Source organism: Rhinopithecus bieti, unplaced genomic scaffold (assembly GCF_001698545.2).
Source record: "Rhinopithecus bieti isolate Rb0 unplaced genomic scaffold, ASM169854v2 scaffold_21531, whole genome shotgun sequence".
Classification (NCBI taxonomy): Eukaryota; Metazoa; Chordata; class Mammalia; order Primates; family Cercopithecidae; genus Rhinopithecus; species Rhinopithecus bieti.
The window spans coordinates 638,441-655,172 of NW_016810386.1; the positions used below are offsets into that span (position 1 = coordinate 638,441).

Consider the following 16,732-nt stretch of genomic DNA (forward strand, 5'->3'; position numbering starts at 1 on the left):
ACCCAGGAGGTGGAGGTTGCAATGAGCTGATCGTGCCACTGCACTCCAGCCTGAATGAGAGAGTCAGATTCTGCCTCAAAATAAAATAATAATAATAATAAAAAGAGATCCTGCCATTTGCAACAACATGGATGGAACTAGAGGTCATTATGTTAAGTGAAATAAGCAGGGCACAGAAATACAAACTTCACATGTTCTCACTTATTTGTGGTAGCTAAAAATTAAAACAATTGAACTAATGGACATAAAGAGTAGAAGGATGGGACAGGTGCAGTGACTCACACCTGTAATCCCAGCATTTTGGAAGGCTGAGGGGAGAGGATCACTTGAGCCCAGGAGTTTGAGACTAGCCTGGACAACAAATTGAGACCCTGTCTCTACAAAAAAATACAAAAAATTAGCTGGGCATGATGGTGCATGCCTGTAGTCCCAGTTACTCAGGAAGCTCAGCTTGGAGGATCACTCAAGCCCCAGGAGTTCGAGACTGCAGTAAACCAAGATCGCGCCACTGCACTCCAGCCTGGGTGACAGAGTGAGACCCAGTCTCAGGAAAAAAAAAGAGAAGGATGGTTACCAGAGGCTAGAAAGGGTAGTGGGGGTGGGGGGAAAGTAGAGATGGTTAATGGATACAAAAAAATAGAATGAATAAGATCTAGCAATTGAAAGCACAACGGGGTGACTATAGTCAATAATAATGTAATTGTACATTTAAAAATAACAAAGAATGTAATTGGATTATTGGATTGTTTGTAACACAAAGGATAAATGCTTGAGGCAATGGATACCCCATTTACCCTGATATGATTATTATACATTGCATGCCTGTATCAAAACACCTCCTGTACCCCCAAAATATATACCTACTGTGTACCCACGAAAAATTTTTTTAATGAAAAAAAAAAGGCTCACATCTGTAATCCCAGCACTTTGGGAGGCCGAGGCAGGCAGATCACGAGGCCAGGAGATCGAGACCATCCTGGCTAACACGGTAAAACCCAGTCTCTACTAAAAATACGAAAATTAGTCAGTCATGGTGATACGTGTCTGGAATCCTAGCTACTTGGGAGGCTGGGGCAAAAGAATTGCTTGAACCCAGGAGGCAGAGGTTGCAGTAAGCCATGATTGAGCCACTGAACTCCAGCCAGGGGGGCAGAGCAAGACTCCATCTCAGGAAAAAATAAAAAATAAAAAATACACAAAAAAGAAAAATAAAAAAATACAAGTAAATACAGGCAGGGTGCAGTGGCTGATGCCTATAATCCCAGCACTTTGGGAGGCCAAGGCAGGTGGGTCATTTGAGGTCAGGAGTTTGAGACCACCCTAGCCAACACAGTGAAACCTCATCTCTATTTAAAAAAACAAAACAAAACAAAAAATCAGCCTGGCTAACATGGTGAAATGCCGTCTCTACTAAAAATACAAAAATTAGCTGGACGTGGTGGTGGGTGCCTGTAATCCTAGCTACTCAGGAGGCTGAGGCAAGAGAATCGTTTGAACACAGGAGGCGGAGGTTGCAGTGAGCTGAGATCGCACCATTGCACTCCAGTCTGGGCAACGGGGCGAGACTCCATCTAAAAAAAAAAAAAGAAAAAAAGAAAATTACCAGGCATGGTGGCACACACATGTAGTCCCAGCTACTCAGGAGGCTGAGGCAGAAGAATTGCTTGAACCTGGGAGGCAGAGGTTGCAGTGAGGCAAGACTGTGCCTTCGTCTCAAAAAAAAAAAAACAAACAAACAAAAACAAAATAAAAAAACCAACCAACCAAACAAACATAAAAACAAAGAGAGATGGCAGATTATGTAGGAGGTTGTTGCCATGGCAAATTTGCTGTTGGGGTGACCTGGAGGCAGCAAGCAGCAGGTCCTGGTCCTGATTTTTTATTTTTATTTATTTATTTTTTGAGACGGAGTCTTGCTCTGTTGCCCAGGCTGGAGTGCAGTGGCGCGATCTCAGCTCACTGCAAGCTCCACCTCCTGGGTTTATGCCATTCTCCTGCCTCAGCCTCCCAAGTAGCTGGGACTATAGGCGCCCGCCACCTCGCCCGACTAATTTTTTGTATTTTTTGTAGAGACGGGGTTTCACCGTGTTAGCCAGGATGGTCTCAATTTCCTGGCCTCGTGATCTGCCCGCCTCGGCCTCCCAAAGTGCTGGGATTACAGGCACGAGCCACCGTACCTGGCCGCCCGGCTATTATTTTCTATTGATCTGCCTATTGATCACTTCCATTCTTTGTTATTTTCGTTTTATTTTTTATGATGCAGTCTTTGAGGTCATTATTAGCGCTGTTTGCCAGCACTTGTCAATGAGATGTGAGCAGAATTGATGTTATTTCTGTGCTGAGCTTGTCATTGTTGGTTTGATGACCTACAGAGTTTCTTTTTCCTCTGGCATAATAACCCACAATGTTCAAGGTGATTGTTGTTCCTTTAAACATGTCCCTGAAAGAATACAGTGAAGTTCACTCCCTGCCAAGCCATGATGGATTCATAGTATGAGCAACAAGTGAATTTTTTGTTGTTTTAAGCCACTGAGGCTTGGGAGTTTTATTAAAACAGCAAAACCTAGCTTATCTTTGCTAATATAGTCTTCCTATCCAAGAATATGGTATCTCTCTCTTTTTTCTTTTTTTTTGAGACAGAGTCTCACTCTGTCACCCAGGCCAATTATACATCTTTTTGTTGTTGTTGTTCAGGTTTGTGTGTGTGTGTGTGTGTGTGTGTGTGTGCATGTGTGAACACATATGCACAAAATTTTGATTTTTGTATGTTTAAATAAATGTATAAAACAGATACAGGGCTGGGCACAGTGGCTCACGCCTGTAATCTTACAGCATTTTAGGAGGCTGAGGTGGGCAGATCACCCAAGGTCAGGAGTTCAAGACCAACCTGGCCAACATGGTGAAACCCCGTCTCTAATAAAAATACAACAATTAGCTGGGCATGGTGGCGTATGCCTGTAATCCCAGATACGCGGATGGCTGAGGCAGGAGAATTGCTTGAACCCGGGAGGCAGAGGTTGCAGTGAACTGAGATGGCGCCACCACTACACTCCATTCTGTACAACAGCGCGAGACTCAGTCCAAAAAAAAAAAAAAAAAAAAAAGAGCATCTTAAAGTTTTCATCTAGTTCTTGCATATTCTAAGTGTTTATTTTTGTTATTGTTGCTATTGTAAATGGAGACTCAATTTTGTATGCAGCCATCTTACTATATTAAAGCATTACAAACATTTTCATTGTCCGCCCGCCCTTCCTTCCTTCCTTCCTTCCTTCCTTCCTTCCTTCCCTTCCTTCCTTCCTTTTCTTTCTTTCTTTCCTTTCTTTCTTTCTTTCTCTTCTCTGCTCTCTTTCTTTCTTTCTTCTTTTTTCTTTCTTTCTTTCTTCTTTTATTTTTTGGCAGGGTCTGGCTTTGTCACCCAGCTGGAGTGCAGTGGTGCAATCTTGGCTCACTGTAACCTCTGCCTCCCAGACTCAAGCAATCCTTCTACCTCAGCCTCCTGAGTAGCTGGGACTATAGGCACATGCCACCACACCTGGCTTTTGTATTTTTTTTTTTTTTGAGACAAAATCTCGCTCTTGTCCCCTAGGCTGGAGTGCAATGGCACGATATAATACTGTTCAAAGCGATCTACAGATTCAGTGATATTCTTATTAAACTATCAATGTCATTTTTCACTACATAAGAAAAAACTATTCTAAAATTCATATGGAACCAAAAAAGAGCCCAAATAGCCAAAGCCATCCTAAGCAAAAACAACAAAGCTGGAGGCATCACATTATCCAACTTCAAACTATGCTATGAGGCTGCAGTAACCAAAACAACATTGTACTGGTACAAAACAGACACATAGACCAATGGAACAGGATAGAGAACCCAGAAATAAAGCCCCATACCCACAACCATCTAATCATGGACAAAGTCAACAAAAATAAGCAATGAGGAAAGGACTCTCTATCCAATAAATGATGCTGGGACAGCTGGCCATATGCAGAAGAATGAAATTGCATTCCTACCTTTCACCATATACAAAAATTAACTCAAGATGGATTAAAGATTTAAATGTAACAGTTCAAACTATACAAATCCTAGAAGAAAACCTAGGAAATACCATTCTGTTTCTTTTTTCTTTTTATTTATTTATTAGAGACAGAGTTTTTGCTCTGTTGCCCAGCTTGGAGTGCAGTGGCACGATCTCACCTCACTGCAACCTCTGCCTCCTGGGTTCAAGCCATTCTCCTGCCTCAGTCTTGCTAACATCTGTTAGCAAGGCTGCAGAGAAAAGGAATGCTTATCCGCTGTTAATGGGAATGTAAATTAGCTCAGCCACTGTGGAAAGTAGTTTGAAGATTTCTTGTTTTTGTGGTGGTGGTGATGTTTCGTTTTGTTTTGTTTTTTAGACAAAGTTTTGCTCTTGTTGTCCACGCCTGGCTAATTTTTGTATTTTTAGTAGAGACAGAGTTTCATCATATTGGTCAAGCTGGTCTCGAACTCCTGACCTCAGGTGATCGGCCCGCCTTGGCCTCACACAGTGCTGGGATTACAGGTGTGAGCCACCGCGCCTGGCCTTGTTTTGTGTTTTGACATGGTCTTACTCTCTTGCCCAGCGCAATGATGGCTCACTGCAGTCTATATCCCCTGGGTTCATGCAATTTTCCCATATCAGCTTCTGAGTAGCTGGGACTACAGGCCTATGCCATCACGCCTGGCTAATTTTTTACTTTTTAATTTTTTGTAGGGATAGGGTCTTACTATGTTTCCCAGGCTAGTCTTGAACTCCTGGGCTCAAGCTATCCTCCTGCCCCAGCCTCCCAAAATGTTGGGATTATAGGCATGAGACAACATGCCCAGCTGAGATTTCTCAAAGAACTTAAAATAGAACTACCACTTGACCCAGCAATCCCATTTCTGGGTATATATTCAAAGGAAAATAAATTATTTTACCAAAAAGACACATGCACTTGTCTGTTCATTGCAGCATTATTCACAAAGACATGGACTCAACCTAGGTACACATCAGTGGTGGACTGGATAAAGAAAATGTGGCATATATACAACATATGGAATACTATGCTGCCATAAACAAGAATAAAATCATGTCCTTTGCAGCAAATGGATGCGGTTTGAGGCCATTATCCTAAACAAATTAATAGAAGAACAGAAAACCAAATACCGACATTCTTGCTTATAAATGGGAGCTAAATGTTGGGTGCACAGGGATGTAAAGATGGGAAAAACAGACACTGGGGACCACTAGTAGGGGAGAGAGGAATTAGGACAAGGGTTGAAAAACTACCTATTGGGTACTATGCTCATAACCTGCATGATGGGATCATTTGTACCCCAAACCTCAGCATCACGCAATATAACCATGTAACAAACCTGCATATGTACCCTCGGAATCTAAAATAAAAGTTGAACTTACTAAACTAAAAAAGAAAAGTTGAATTAAACCAAATTCAATGTGATAAAAACAAAAAAACAAAAAAGATTGGCTGGGTGTGGTGGCTTATCCTGTGTGGTGGCTTATCCTGTAATCCCAGCACTTCGGGAGGCCAAGGTGGGTGAATCACTTGAATCTAGGAGTTCAAGACCAGCCTGGCCAACATGGTGAAACCCCATCTCTACCAAAAAAAAAAAGGCCGGGTATGGTGGCTCACACCTGTAATCCCAGCACTTTGGGAGGCCAAGGCAGGCAGATCACAAGGTCAGGAGAACAAGACTATCCTGGCTAATACGGTGAAACCCTGTCTCTACTAAAAATAAAAAATATTAGCTGGGTGTGGTGGTGGGCGCCTGTAGTCCCAGCTACTCTGGAGGCTGAGGCAGGAGAATGGCTTGAACCTGGGAGGTGGAGGTTGCAGTGAGCCGAGATTGTACCACTGCACTCCAGCCTGGGTGATGGAGTGAGACTCCATCTCAAAAAAAAAAAAAAAAAAAAAGAGAGAACACAAAAACCCACGGATTAGCTGGGTTCGCTGTAGTCCCAGCTACTCAGGAGGCTGAGGCATGATAATTGTTTGAGCCTGGGAGACAGAGGTTGCAATGAGCCAAGATTGCACCACTACACCACTGCACTCCAGCCTGGGCAACAGAGCGAGACTCTGTCTCAAAAAAACAAACAAACAAAAAAAAACAACAAAAAACAAACAAACAAACAAAAAAACCCCTGAATGTTCAATTTTGTTAAATAATGTGATTTGAGCACTTTATTTTCACATGTATTAAAGAAAATGTGGGCTGGGAAGGTGGCTTATGCTTGTAATCATAGCACTTTGGGAAGCTGAGGCGAGAGGATTGCTTGAGGCCAGGAGTTTCAAGACCAGCCTGAGCAACATATGGGGCCCCGTCTTTTCCTCCTGAGATAGGGTCTTGCTGTGTTGCCCATGCTGGAGTGCAGTGGCATAATCAGAGTTCACTGCAGTCTCAACTTCCCAGGTTTAAGCTATCCTCCCACTTCAGCCTCCCCAGTAGCTGGGACAATAGGCACATACCACTATACCTGGCTAATTTAAAAATTTTTTAAGATAGGGTCTCCTGTTGCCCAGGCTGGTCTTGAATTCCTAGGTTCAAATGATTCTGCCACCTTGGCATCCCGAAGTGCTGGGATTACAGTTGTCAGCCACTGTACCCAGCCTGACTCCATCATTAAAAAAAAAAATTATCTAGTCTTGGTGGTGTGCACCTGTAGTCCCAGCTACTTGGGAGACTGAGACAGGAGGGCTGCTTGAGCCCAGGAGTTCAAGGTTATGGTGAGTTATGCTCATGTCGTGCCACTGCACTCCACCCTGGGTGACAGAGCGAGACCTTGTCTCAAAAAAAAAAAAAAAAAGAAAAAAAGGCTGGAAGCAGTGGCTCACGCCTGTAATCCCAGTACTTCAGGAGGCTGAGGCAGGCGGATCACGATCTCAGGAGATCGAGACCATCCTGGCTAACATGGTGAAACCCCATCTCTACTAAAAATACAAAAACAAAACAAAACAGAACAAAACAAAAATTAGCCGGATGTGGTAGCAGCACCTATAGTAGAGCTGAGGCTGGAGAATTGCTTGAACCCAGGAGGCAGAGGTTGCAATGAGCCGAGATCATGCCCCTGCACTCCAGCCTGGACAACAGAGCGAGATTCTGTCTCCAAAAAAAAAAAGGAGATTTTTTTTTCCCCTTAGTTCTATGAATATAATTATATTAAACCATCATTGTATTCCTGATATAAATCCTATTTGTTCTACATGTAACCTTCTTTGTTTTTTTTGTTTTTGTTTTTTTTAAGACAGAGTCTCGCTCTGTTGCCCAAGCTGGAGTGCAGTGGCATGATCTCAGCTTACTGCAACCTCTGTCTCCCAGGTTCAAGCAATTCTCTTGCATCAGCCTGTTTCAGCCTCCAGAGTAGCTGGGATTACAGGCACACCGCCACAATGCCTGGCTATTTTTTTTTCCTTCTTTGAATATATTGTGGAATCAGTATATTTTATTAAGGATTTTTCTCATTCGTATTCATTAGTTAAGTTTGGCAGGCAGTTTACTTCTTATGGTATTATCTTTGTCAAGTTTTGGTATAATTTTAAGCTTGCATCATTAAAAAATGTGGAAGTTTATCTTTTGTGCTCTGAAACAATTTAATAGTAAAATCAGCTGTTCTTATAAGGTTTGGCAAATTTCCCCTATGATATTATACTGGCTTAGTACTTTTTGAAGGGAATTCTTCGACAACTTTCTCTCAAATTTTTTTTTTGAGACGAAGTCTTTCTCTGTTGCCCAGGTTAGAGTGCAGTGGCACAATCTCAGCTCACTGCAACCTCCACCTCCTGGGTTCAGGGAATTCTCCTGCATCAGCCTCCTGAGTAGCTGGGATTACAGACGCACATCACTATGCCCGGCTAATTTTTGTATTTTTAGTGGAGACAGGGTTTCACCATGTTGGCCAGGCTGGTCTCGAACTCCTGACCTCATGATCTGCCCACTTCGGCCTCCCAAAGTGCTGGGATTACAGGTGTGAGCCACTGTGCCACGTCACTTTCTCAATTTTTATGATTCGTTTAGATTTATTGAAGACTTTGAGAACCTAAGTGGCATAATCTGACCTGTCTCAGTAAAATCATTTAAAAATATGACTTTATACAATCATAACCTTAATCCCATTGAGGATCAATTCATTTTTTCAGAAACCTTTCTCTAATATTTAATGTTATAATAAAAAAATCACAGACAGATGCAACAACAAATAAAATACTGACAGATTAAAACTTTTATGACAAGGATGGCTAGGTCAAGAAGATTCTAATATTACATGTGAGAGAAAAATATTACAGTAATATAAACTGTTTTTGAATAAAGATTTCTGTAGAACCTCTGTAAGTGAAGAATTCTACAGTTAAGTGCTAAAATATGGTTTTAGAATTGTATTCCCACATGATCGGTGAAATATATCTGAGAAGAGACAACAGGAAAGATGTAGAATTAGAAAAGATGAGCTGGGCGCGGTGGCTCACGCCTGTAATCCCAGCATTTTGGGAGGCCAAGACAGGCGGATCACCTGAGGTAATACGTTTGAGACCAGCCTGGCCAATATGGTGAAACTCTGTCTCTGCTAAAAATAAAAAAATTAGCCAGGCACGGTGGCGGGTGCCTGTAACCCTAGCTACTTGGGAGGCTGAGGCAGGAGACTTGAACCCAGGAGGCGGTGGTTGCAGTGAACTGAGATCGCACCACTGCACTCCAGCCTGGTGACAGAGTAAGACTGTCTCAAAAAAAGAAAAAGTCAGTAAAACAGAGAAGTCAGAGAGTGTAGCAGAGTAAAGAAAAGCAGCAGGAAGAAGCTGTGTGTGTGTGTGTGTGCGCGCGCACGTGTGTGTGTGTGTGTGTGTGTAAAGTACTTTGTTGCTGGTACTTGGAACACAAAGAATAAGCAAAATGTAGTAAGAGATGAGACTGGAAAGATAAAAGAGAGGCAAGATAAAAAAGAATCCTAAATCATATGCTAAGGAACTTGTATTTCATTCTGTACCTAATAGAGGATAACTAAAGAATTATTAGCAAGGGAAGTAAAATACCAGTAATGTGGAAGACAGATTTAAGAAGAGTAAAGCTCATACAGAGGCATAAATTAGGACTAGGTGGCATCCATCTAAATGTTTTGAAAGAATTTAAGGGTAAGAGTAGAATTACTAGGAAAATATTCACAGTTGTTTTAAAAGGATTCTATGCTAAGGTGATATATCAACAGTGTAACTCCTACTAAACAAAGGCATCCATGCCAGGCAAGCTGGTGGAGTCTAAATAAAAAGTAAAATCAGCCCAGTCTGGTGGTGTACACCTGTAATCCCAGCACTTTGGGAGGCCAAGGTGGAGGAACTGCTTGAGCCTTGGAGTTCGAGACCAGCCTGGGCAACATAGTGAGACCCTGTCTCTACAAAAATTATAAACATTAGCCAGGCGTGGTGGTATGTATGCCTGTGGTCCCAGCTACTTGATAGGCTGAAGTGAGAGGATCATATGAGCCTGAGAGGTTCAGGTTGCAGTGAGCCGTGGATGCACCACTACACTCCAGCCTGGGCAACACAGTGAGACCCTGTCTCAAAAAAAAAAAAAATTACTACAGTCTTGAAACAGTAAAAACAGATAGACTAAAGGAAATATACATTTTGTAGGAGAATCATGCTAATCTAATCTGGAATTGTTTGAGGAAACATTGTATGGACAAGGAGAAACTAAATGAAAATAAATTATGTAAATTTAGTTATGTGCATACAGGGGCTTATAATGCATCTACCACAAACAGGAACTTCAGATATATTATTGCATTTAACTGGAATAATGGGAATCAGGTTCAGAAAGTTCATCCTATTTGCCCAAATCACACAGCTAGTAAATGGTAGAAGTGAATTTTTAAAAATCCATTTCCAAAGTCGATAGTATACTGTACTACCTATTGTACTACATTGTCTTAAAGTAATAACTGTCACGGTTTTTATATTCAAATCCTAATCATGCTTTCTCTTAAACATAGGCTTTGAAGTCAGGCAGATCTTAGTTCAAATTTCCAGAACTTCTCTGAGACTTAAATGTGCTGCATGTAAAATGGATATAATAATATTTTCTTCAAATTATGGTTGAGGCCAGGCATGGTCTTTAATATATTTTAAAAGTTATGCCAGGTGAAGTAGCTCAAGCCTGTAATCCCAGCACTTTGGGAGGCTGAGGTGGGTGGATCACCTGAGGTCAGGAGTTCGAGACCAGCCTGGCCAACATGGTGAAACACCGTCTCTGCTAAAAATACAAAAATTAGCTGGGCGTGGTGGTACAGCCTGTAATGTCAGCTACTCAGGAGGCTGAGGCAGAAGAATTGCTTGAACCTGGGAGGCGGAGGTTACAGTGAGTTGGGATTACACCATTGTACTCCAGCATGGGCAACAAGAGAGAAACTCTGTCTCAAAATAAAATAAAATAAATTAAAACAAATAAAAGGTTGAAAGGGTTAAATAAAATAACATACATAGTACAGTTGTAGTATTACCATAGTAGATACTCAGTAAATGTAAAGAATCTCCATCTAAAAATCAGCGTTCCTTAGGACAGGGCAATGTTTTATCAACATAAGTGGGATGGGCTAAGAGAGTGGAAACAAAATGTAAGGAGGATGAACAGCCATGATTCTAGATATAGGCTTTTAAATAGTAAGATACCTTCATGGTTACTACTGGATTGAATATTCAGATTTTTTTTTTTTTTTTTAGACGGAGTTTTGCTCTGTTGCCAGGCTGGAGTGCAGTGTCGCCATCTCGGCTCACTGCAACCTCCGCCTCCCAGGGTCAAGGAATTCTCCTGCCTCAGCCTCCCGAGTAGCTGGGACTACAGGCACTCGCCACCACGCCCAGCTAAATTTTGTATTTTTAGTAGAAACGGGGTTTCATCATGTTGGCCAGGATGGTCTTGATCTCTTGACCTTGTTATTCACCCGCCTCAGCCTCCCAAAGTGCTAGGATGACAGACATGAGCCACCGCGCCCAGCCTTCAGATTATTAAAAAAGAATTATCTCACCAGGCTCATGCGTATGATCCCAGCACTTTGGGAACCAAGGTGGGCAGATCACTTGGTCCCAGGAGTTAAAGACCAGCCTGGGCAACATGGTGAAACCCCATCTCTATCAAAAAAAAAAAAAAAAAATTGGCAGACCTGATGGTGTGCCTGTAGTCCCAGCTACTTAGGGGGCTGAGGCAGGAGGATGACTTGAGCTCACAAAGTCAAGGCTGCAGTGAGCCAAGATCATGCCACTGCAACCTGGGTGACAAAGAGAGACCCTGTCAGAAAAAAAAAAAAAAAAAAAAATTATCTCTAAAACTACATCCAACAATGAAGTCCCTAAGTTTGAAGTTAAACTAAACTTTTCCAAGCAGTGAAATATGATTTCAGTAAGAAAAAATGTAAAGAAATTTCAGTAAGAAAAAATGTAAGGAAATCTCAAAAGCCTGTGTAATTAGAAAAATGTCAGGAAATATTTGGTGTGAAGAGGCTTATTGGAAAATTAAAAAATCTAATACATTTAAATATTAAATACAAAGATAATAATTTAAGTATTAAATGATCCATATATAGTAGGTTCTAAAGTATTCATTATATAGTAGTATTATAGTATTTATATATACTATATATAAAATACATATATTCAGAAAAATATCTTTGATGAATCCCCATCATCTACCAAGAAAAAAAAAAAGAGAAGATCCAAACTCCTTAACATATCTTTTAAAGCCTTTCATAATCCAACCATTCCAGTCTCATCCCCCACTATATCCTTTCACATATCTGTGGTCAAAAACCCCAGACTACTCATCACTCTCAAAATATAACTTTCGTTTTCTTACCTTTATTTATAGGATTTCTCCACCTGGACTTCCTCATCCCCTTCTTCCCTATTCTGTTCATAAGCACAATGGTTTTCAAACTTTAGTAAAGTAAGAGTTACCTGAGATTTTAAAATGCAGATTCCTGAAGCCTACCACTAATATTTTGGTTCAAAAGATATGGAGAAGTACCTTGGAACCTGCATTTTCAACAAGCACCCCACCCGTCTCCCCCATATGATTCAGTCTAGGTGATCAGAGTCCGCACCTTGAGAAATATTGGCATTATGGAAGAAAGAAGATCTGGGCTTGCTTCCCAAATCTACCATTTATCATTTATGGGACATTAGAAAAAATATTTAACTTTGCTGAGATTTCTTTTCCTCTCCTGTAGAATGAGGATGGCAAAACTCTGTTTAGGACCACCAAAATGTGGTGGAATACATTACAGGAGGGCAGTGGGGAGAGAGAGAGAAAGGGAGACTCTTTTTATGACTGTCCCTCAAAATTCTGCTTGACATCTTCCTATAAAAGTTTCTTTATTACTCTTTTTTTTTTTTTTTTTTGAGACAGAGTCTCACTCTGTCACCCAGGCTGGAGTGCAATGATGCGATCTCTGTTCAATGCAACCTCCATCTCCCAGGTTCATATGATTCTCCTGACTCAGCCTCCCGAGTAGCTGTGACTATAGACACTCGCCACCACACCCGGCTAATTTTTGTATGTTTTAGTAGAGACAGGGTTTCACCATGTTCGCCAGGCTGGTCTCAAGCCCCTGTCCTTATGATCTGCCCACCTCGGCCTCCCAACGTGCTGGGATTACAGGCATGAGCCACTGCGCCTGGCCTTATTACTCTTACTAGAATTAATTATGCTTTCCTTTTTGCTCCTGCAGCCTGTTTATATTTCTATTTAGCATTTATTCTATTTCTTTTTTTTTACAAGTAACTTAGTCTCCTATTCTGGATTATAAGTGCTTTTGAAGGCAAGGACGCTGTCTTTCCCCTAATTGTATTAAGTACTTTCTATGTGTCATTTTTTTTTTTTTTTTTTTGAGACGGGATCTCACTCTGTTGCTCAGGCTGGAGTGCAATGGCACGATCTCCGCTCACTGCAACCTCTGTTGCCCAGGTTCAAGCGATTCTCCTGCCTTGGCCTCCCGAGTAGCTGGGATTACAGTCGCCTGCCACTGCGCCTGGCTAATTTTTGTGTTTTTAGTAGAGATGGGATTTCACCATGTTGGCCAGGCTGGTCTTGAACTCCTTACCTTATGATCCACCTGCCTTGGCCTCCCAAACTGCTGGAATTACAGGCGTGAGACACCACCCCTGGCCTTACCTTCTATGTGTCTTACACATATCTATACCTATGAAAAAATGATCTATCTTATTCCCTAAGGTAATTTTTATTACAAATAGTCACGTTTAACTATTTTTTAAGAGCTGGAGTCTTGCCCTTAACAAAAAGGCAAATATAGTGGCGTGATCATAACTCACTGCAGGCTCGAACTCCCTAGGTTCAAGCAAGCCTCTCACCTCAGCCTCCTGAGTGGCTGTGTCTACAGGTCTGTGCCACCATGTCCAGCTATTTTTATTTTGTAGAGATGGAGTCTTACTATATTGTCCAGGCTGGTTGCAGACTCCTGGCCTCAAGTGATCCTCCCACCTCAGCCTCCCAAAGTGCTGGGATTACAGGCGTGAGCTACTTCACCTGGCATAACTTTTAAAATATATTAAAATAATGGTAAGCAACACTGGAAACTTGGTAAAGACTTAATGAAAATTTTGATATCATACAGATTTTTGAAGGTTCATTCATAGGAACTGGATTAAAGTCTTATTAAGCAAGCTTCCCATCCTTCTCTGCTTACTGGGGATGATGAGAGAATTGAAAGAAACTGAGGACAGGTCGGGCATAGTGGCTCACTCCTGTAATCTCAACATTTCGAGAGGCTGTGGCAGGAGGATCGCTTGAGGTCAGGAGTTCAAGACCAGCCTGGACAACATGGCAAAACCCCATCTCTACTAAAAATACTAAAATTAGCTGGGCATGGTGGTGCACACCTGTATTCCCAGCTACTTGGGAGGCTGAGGCATGAGAATCACTTGAACCCGTGAGGCACAGGTTGCAGTGAGTCAAGATCATGCCACTGCACTCCAGCCTGGGCAACAGAGTTAGACTCTGTCTCAGAAAAATAAAATAAAATAAAATAAAATAAAATAAAATAAAATAAAATAGACCATGCTCAGCGGCTCACGACTATAATCCCAGCACTTTAGGAGGCCAAGGCAGATGGATCATGAGGTCAGAAGTTTGAGACCAGCCTGACCAACATGGAGAAATCCCATCTCTACTAAAAATACAAAAATTAGCCGGGTGTGGTGGTGCATGCCTGTAGTCCCAGCTACTCGGGAGGTTGAGGCAGGATAATTTCTTGAATCCAGGAGGCGAAGGTTGCAGTGAGCCAAGATCGCGCCATGGTACCTCCAGCCTGGGCAACAAGATCGAAACTCTGTTTCAAAAAAAAGAAACTGAGGACAAGTTTGCTGAAGTAGGGTCTGCAACTATTATCATTCTAATTCTTATTAATCTTTTCAAGGAACAACATAGTGAAACGACTAAAAGCCATCCAAAATACTGGGAAAGGCTATGAGGCCAGGAACCTCCACGTGATGCTGAGCAGACTTGATGATTATGGGAAAAAGGTGATGCGGGTCTGGACCGAGAAGCAGAAGTCTCTAGGGCAGAAACGGAATCAGTGCCTGAAGAAAATGATACATGTATTCAACCAGGTAACTTGCTTTCCACTCCCTCTCTCCAGCATGTTGTAAAAACATGAAAGTGGTAAGCTTTGTAAATGACATTTACCTGGAGACACCATGTTATATTACTTTCCTGGGCCAGAAGTTAGTGAAATCAGGGTGTCTGCCGGGTTGGTTCCTTCTAGAAGCTCTGAGAGGGCATTCTGTTGCATGCTTCTCTCCTAGATTGTGGTGGCTCTGGGCAATCCTTAGCATTCCTCAGTTTGTAGCCACATAATTCCAATCTCTGCCTCCATCTTTCAAATGGCGTGTTTTTTTTTTTTTTTCTTTTTTTCTTTTTTCTTTTTTTTTTTTGAGACAGTCTTGCTCTGTCTCCCAGGGAGTGCAGTGGCACTATTTCGACTTGCTGCAACCTCCACCTCCTGGGTTCAAGCGATTCTCCTGATTCAGCCTCCTGACTAGATGGGATTACAGGTGCCCACCACCACACCCAGCTACATTTTATATTTTTAGTAGAGATGGTGTTTTACCATGTTGGCCAGGCTGGTTTCGAATTCCTGACCTCAGGTGATCCACCCACCTCGACCTCCCAAAGTGTTGGGATTATAGGTGTAAGCCACCATGCCTGGCCTGAGTTCTAATAATAAATATTACAAGCTGTGGTTCTAGAAACATTCTATATCTGTATATCCTTCTCTCTCAACGTCGATTAGTTTATAAGATTAGTTTACTTGCTACTTTGGAAGGTACAGAGAGGCTTCTCATCAGATTCTAATCCAAATTCTCATCCAAGTCAAACATATATTGTAAATTTTCCAGAACTGTTTTATTTTATTTTATTTTATTTTATTTTATTTTATTATTTAGTTATTTATTCTTGAGACAAGTTCTCACTGTGTCGCCCAGGCTGGAGTGCAGTGGTGTGATCTGCAACCTCTGCCTCCTGGGTTCAAGTGATTCTCCTGCCTCACCCTCCTGAGTAGTTGGGATTACAGGTGTCCGCCACCATGCCTGGTTAATTTTTGTATTTTTAGTAGTGACGGGGTTTCACCATGTTGGCCAGGCTGGTCTTGGACTCCTGACCTCAAGTGATCCGCCCACGGCAGCCTCCCAAAGTGCTGGGATTACAGGCGTGAGCCACTGCGCCCGGCCCAGAACAGTTATATTTTAAATATTACAGCTCTTTGTAAAAAAAAATGAATATGCTCCTTTTTTTGATTTGGCAAATATGGCCAATGTACATAGAGTAAAGCAACATGGGTTGGCAGCAACATGCGTTGTCTAACAGGAATCACAATGCCTAGGGCATTTCAGAGGAGGAATAAGGGTCTGGGGCCAGGGAAGCCAGAATCCAGAGGATGAGATATGGGTATCAAGGCTTGGAGAAAGGAGACAAAAAAAGCAAAAGGAATAAGAGGTTAGATATGAATGAATACTTTGCACTGAATCAGCGTGGTGGTCAAGATGGCTAGCTCTGCTACCAGACTGTCTGGGTTCAAATCAGCCTAGCTACATACTAGCTAAGTGACTTTATGCAAGCTGCTTACATTTTCTGAGCCTCAGATTCTCCTGCTGTAAGACAAGGGTAATAATAATACATACCGCATAAGATCATTACAAATACCAAATCAGCTAATATATGGAAAGGGCTTAATTCAGTGTCTGACATTCAGTAAGTATTTAGTAAATGCTGGCTATCATTACAGTTGCATATTGATTCACAATTTATAAAGTGCTTCCATATTATACTGTGTTTTACAATTCTCACAACAACTCTGTGTTATTATCCCTGTTTTAGAAATGAGGAGAAAGAAGTGTAGATAAGCAACTATCCCAAAGTCTCACAGCAAGAAGATAAGAGGACCAGGATTTGAGCTTAAGTAGGACCAAAGTGGGCTGGGCGCGGTGGCTCAAGCCTGTAATCCCAGCACTTTGGGAGGCTGAGATGGGCGGATCACGAGGTCAGGAGATCGAGACCATCCTGGCTAACACGGTGAAACCCCATCTCTACTAAAAAATACAAAAAACTAGCCGGGCGAGGTGGCGGGCGCCTGTAGTCCCAGCTACTCGGGAGGCTGAGGCAGGAGAATGGCATAAACCCGGGAGGCGGAGCTTGCAGTGAGCTGAGATCC

General features: G+C 42.0%; 1 protein-coding gene across 1 annotated transcript in view; it reads left to right on the forward strand.

Annotated features, from left to right (window-relative positions):
- FAM186A (family with sequence similarity 186 member A) overlaps nucleotides 1-16,732 on the forward strand; it is a 70,924-nt gene that overhangs the window by 47,061 nt on the left and 7,131 nt on the right. The window contains exon 7 of the mRNA XM_017891736.1: nucleotides 14,438-14,665. Coding sequence (XP_017747225.1) covers nucleotides 14,438-14,665 — 228 coding nt within the window. The remainder of the gene's footprint in view (nucleotides 1-14,437; nucleotides 14,666-16,732) is intronic.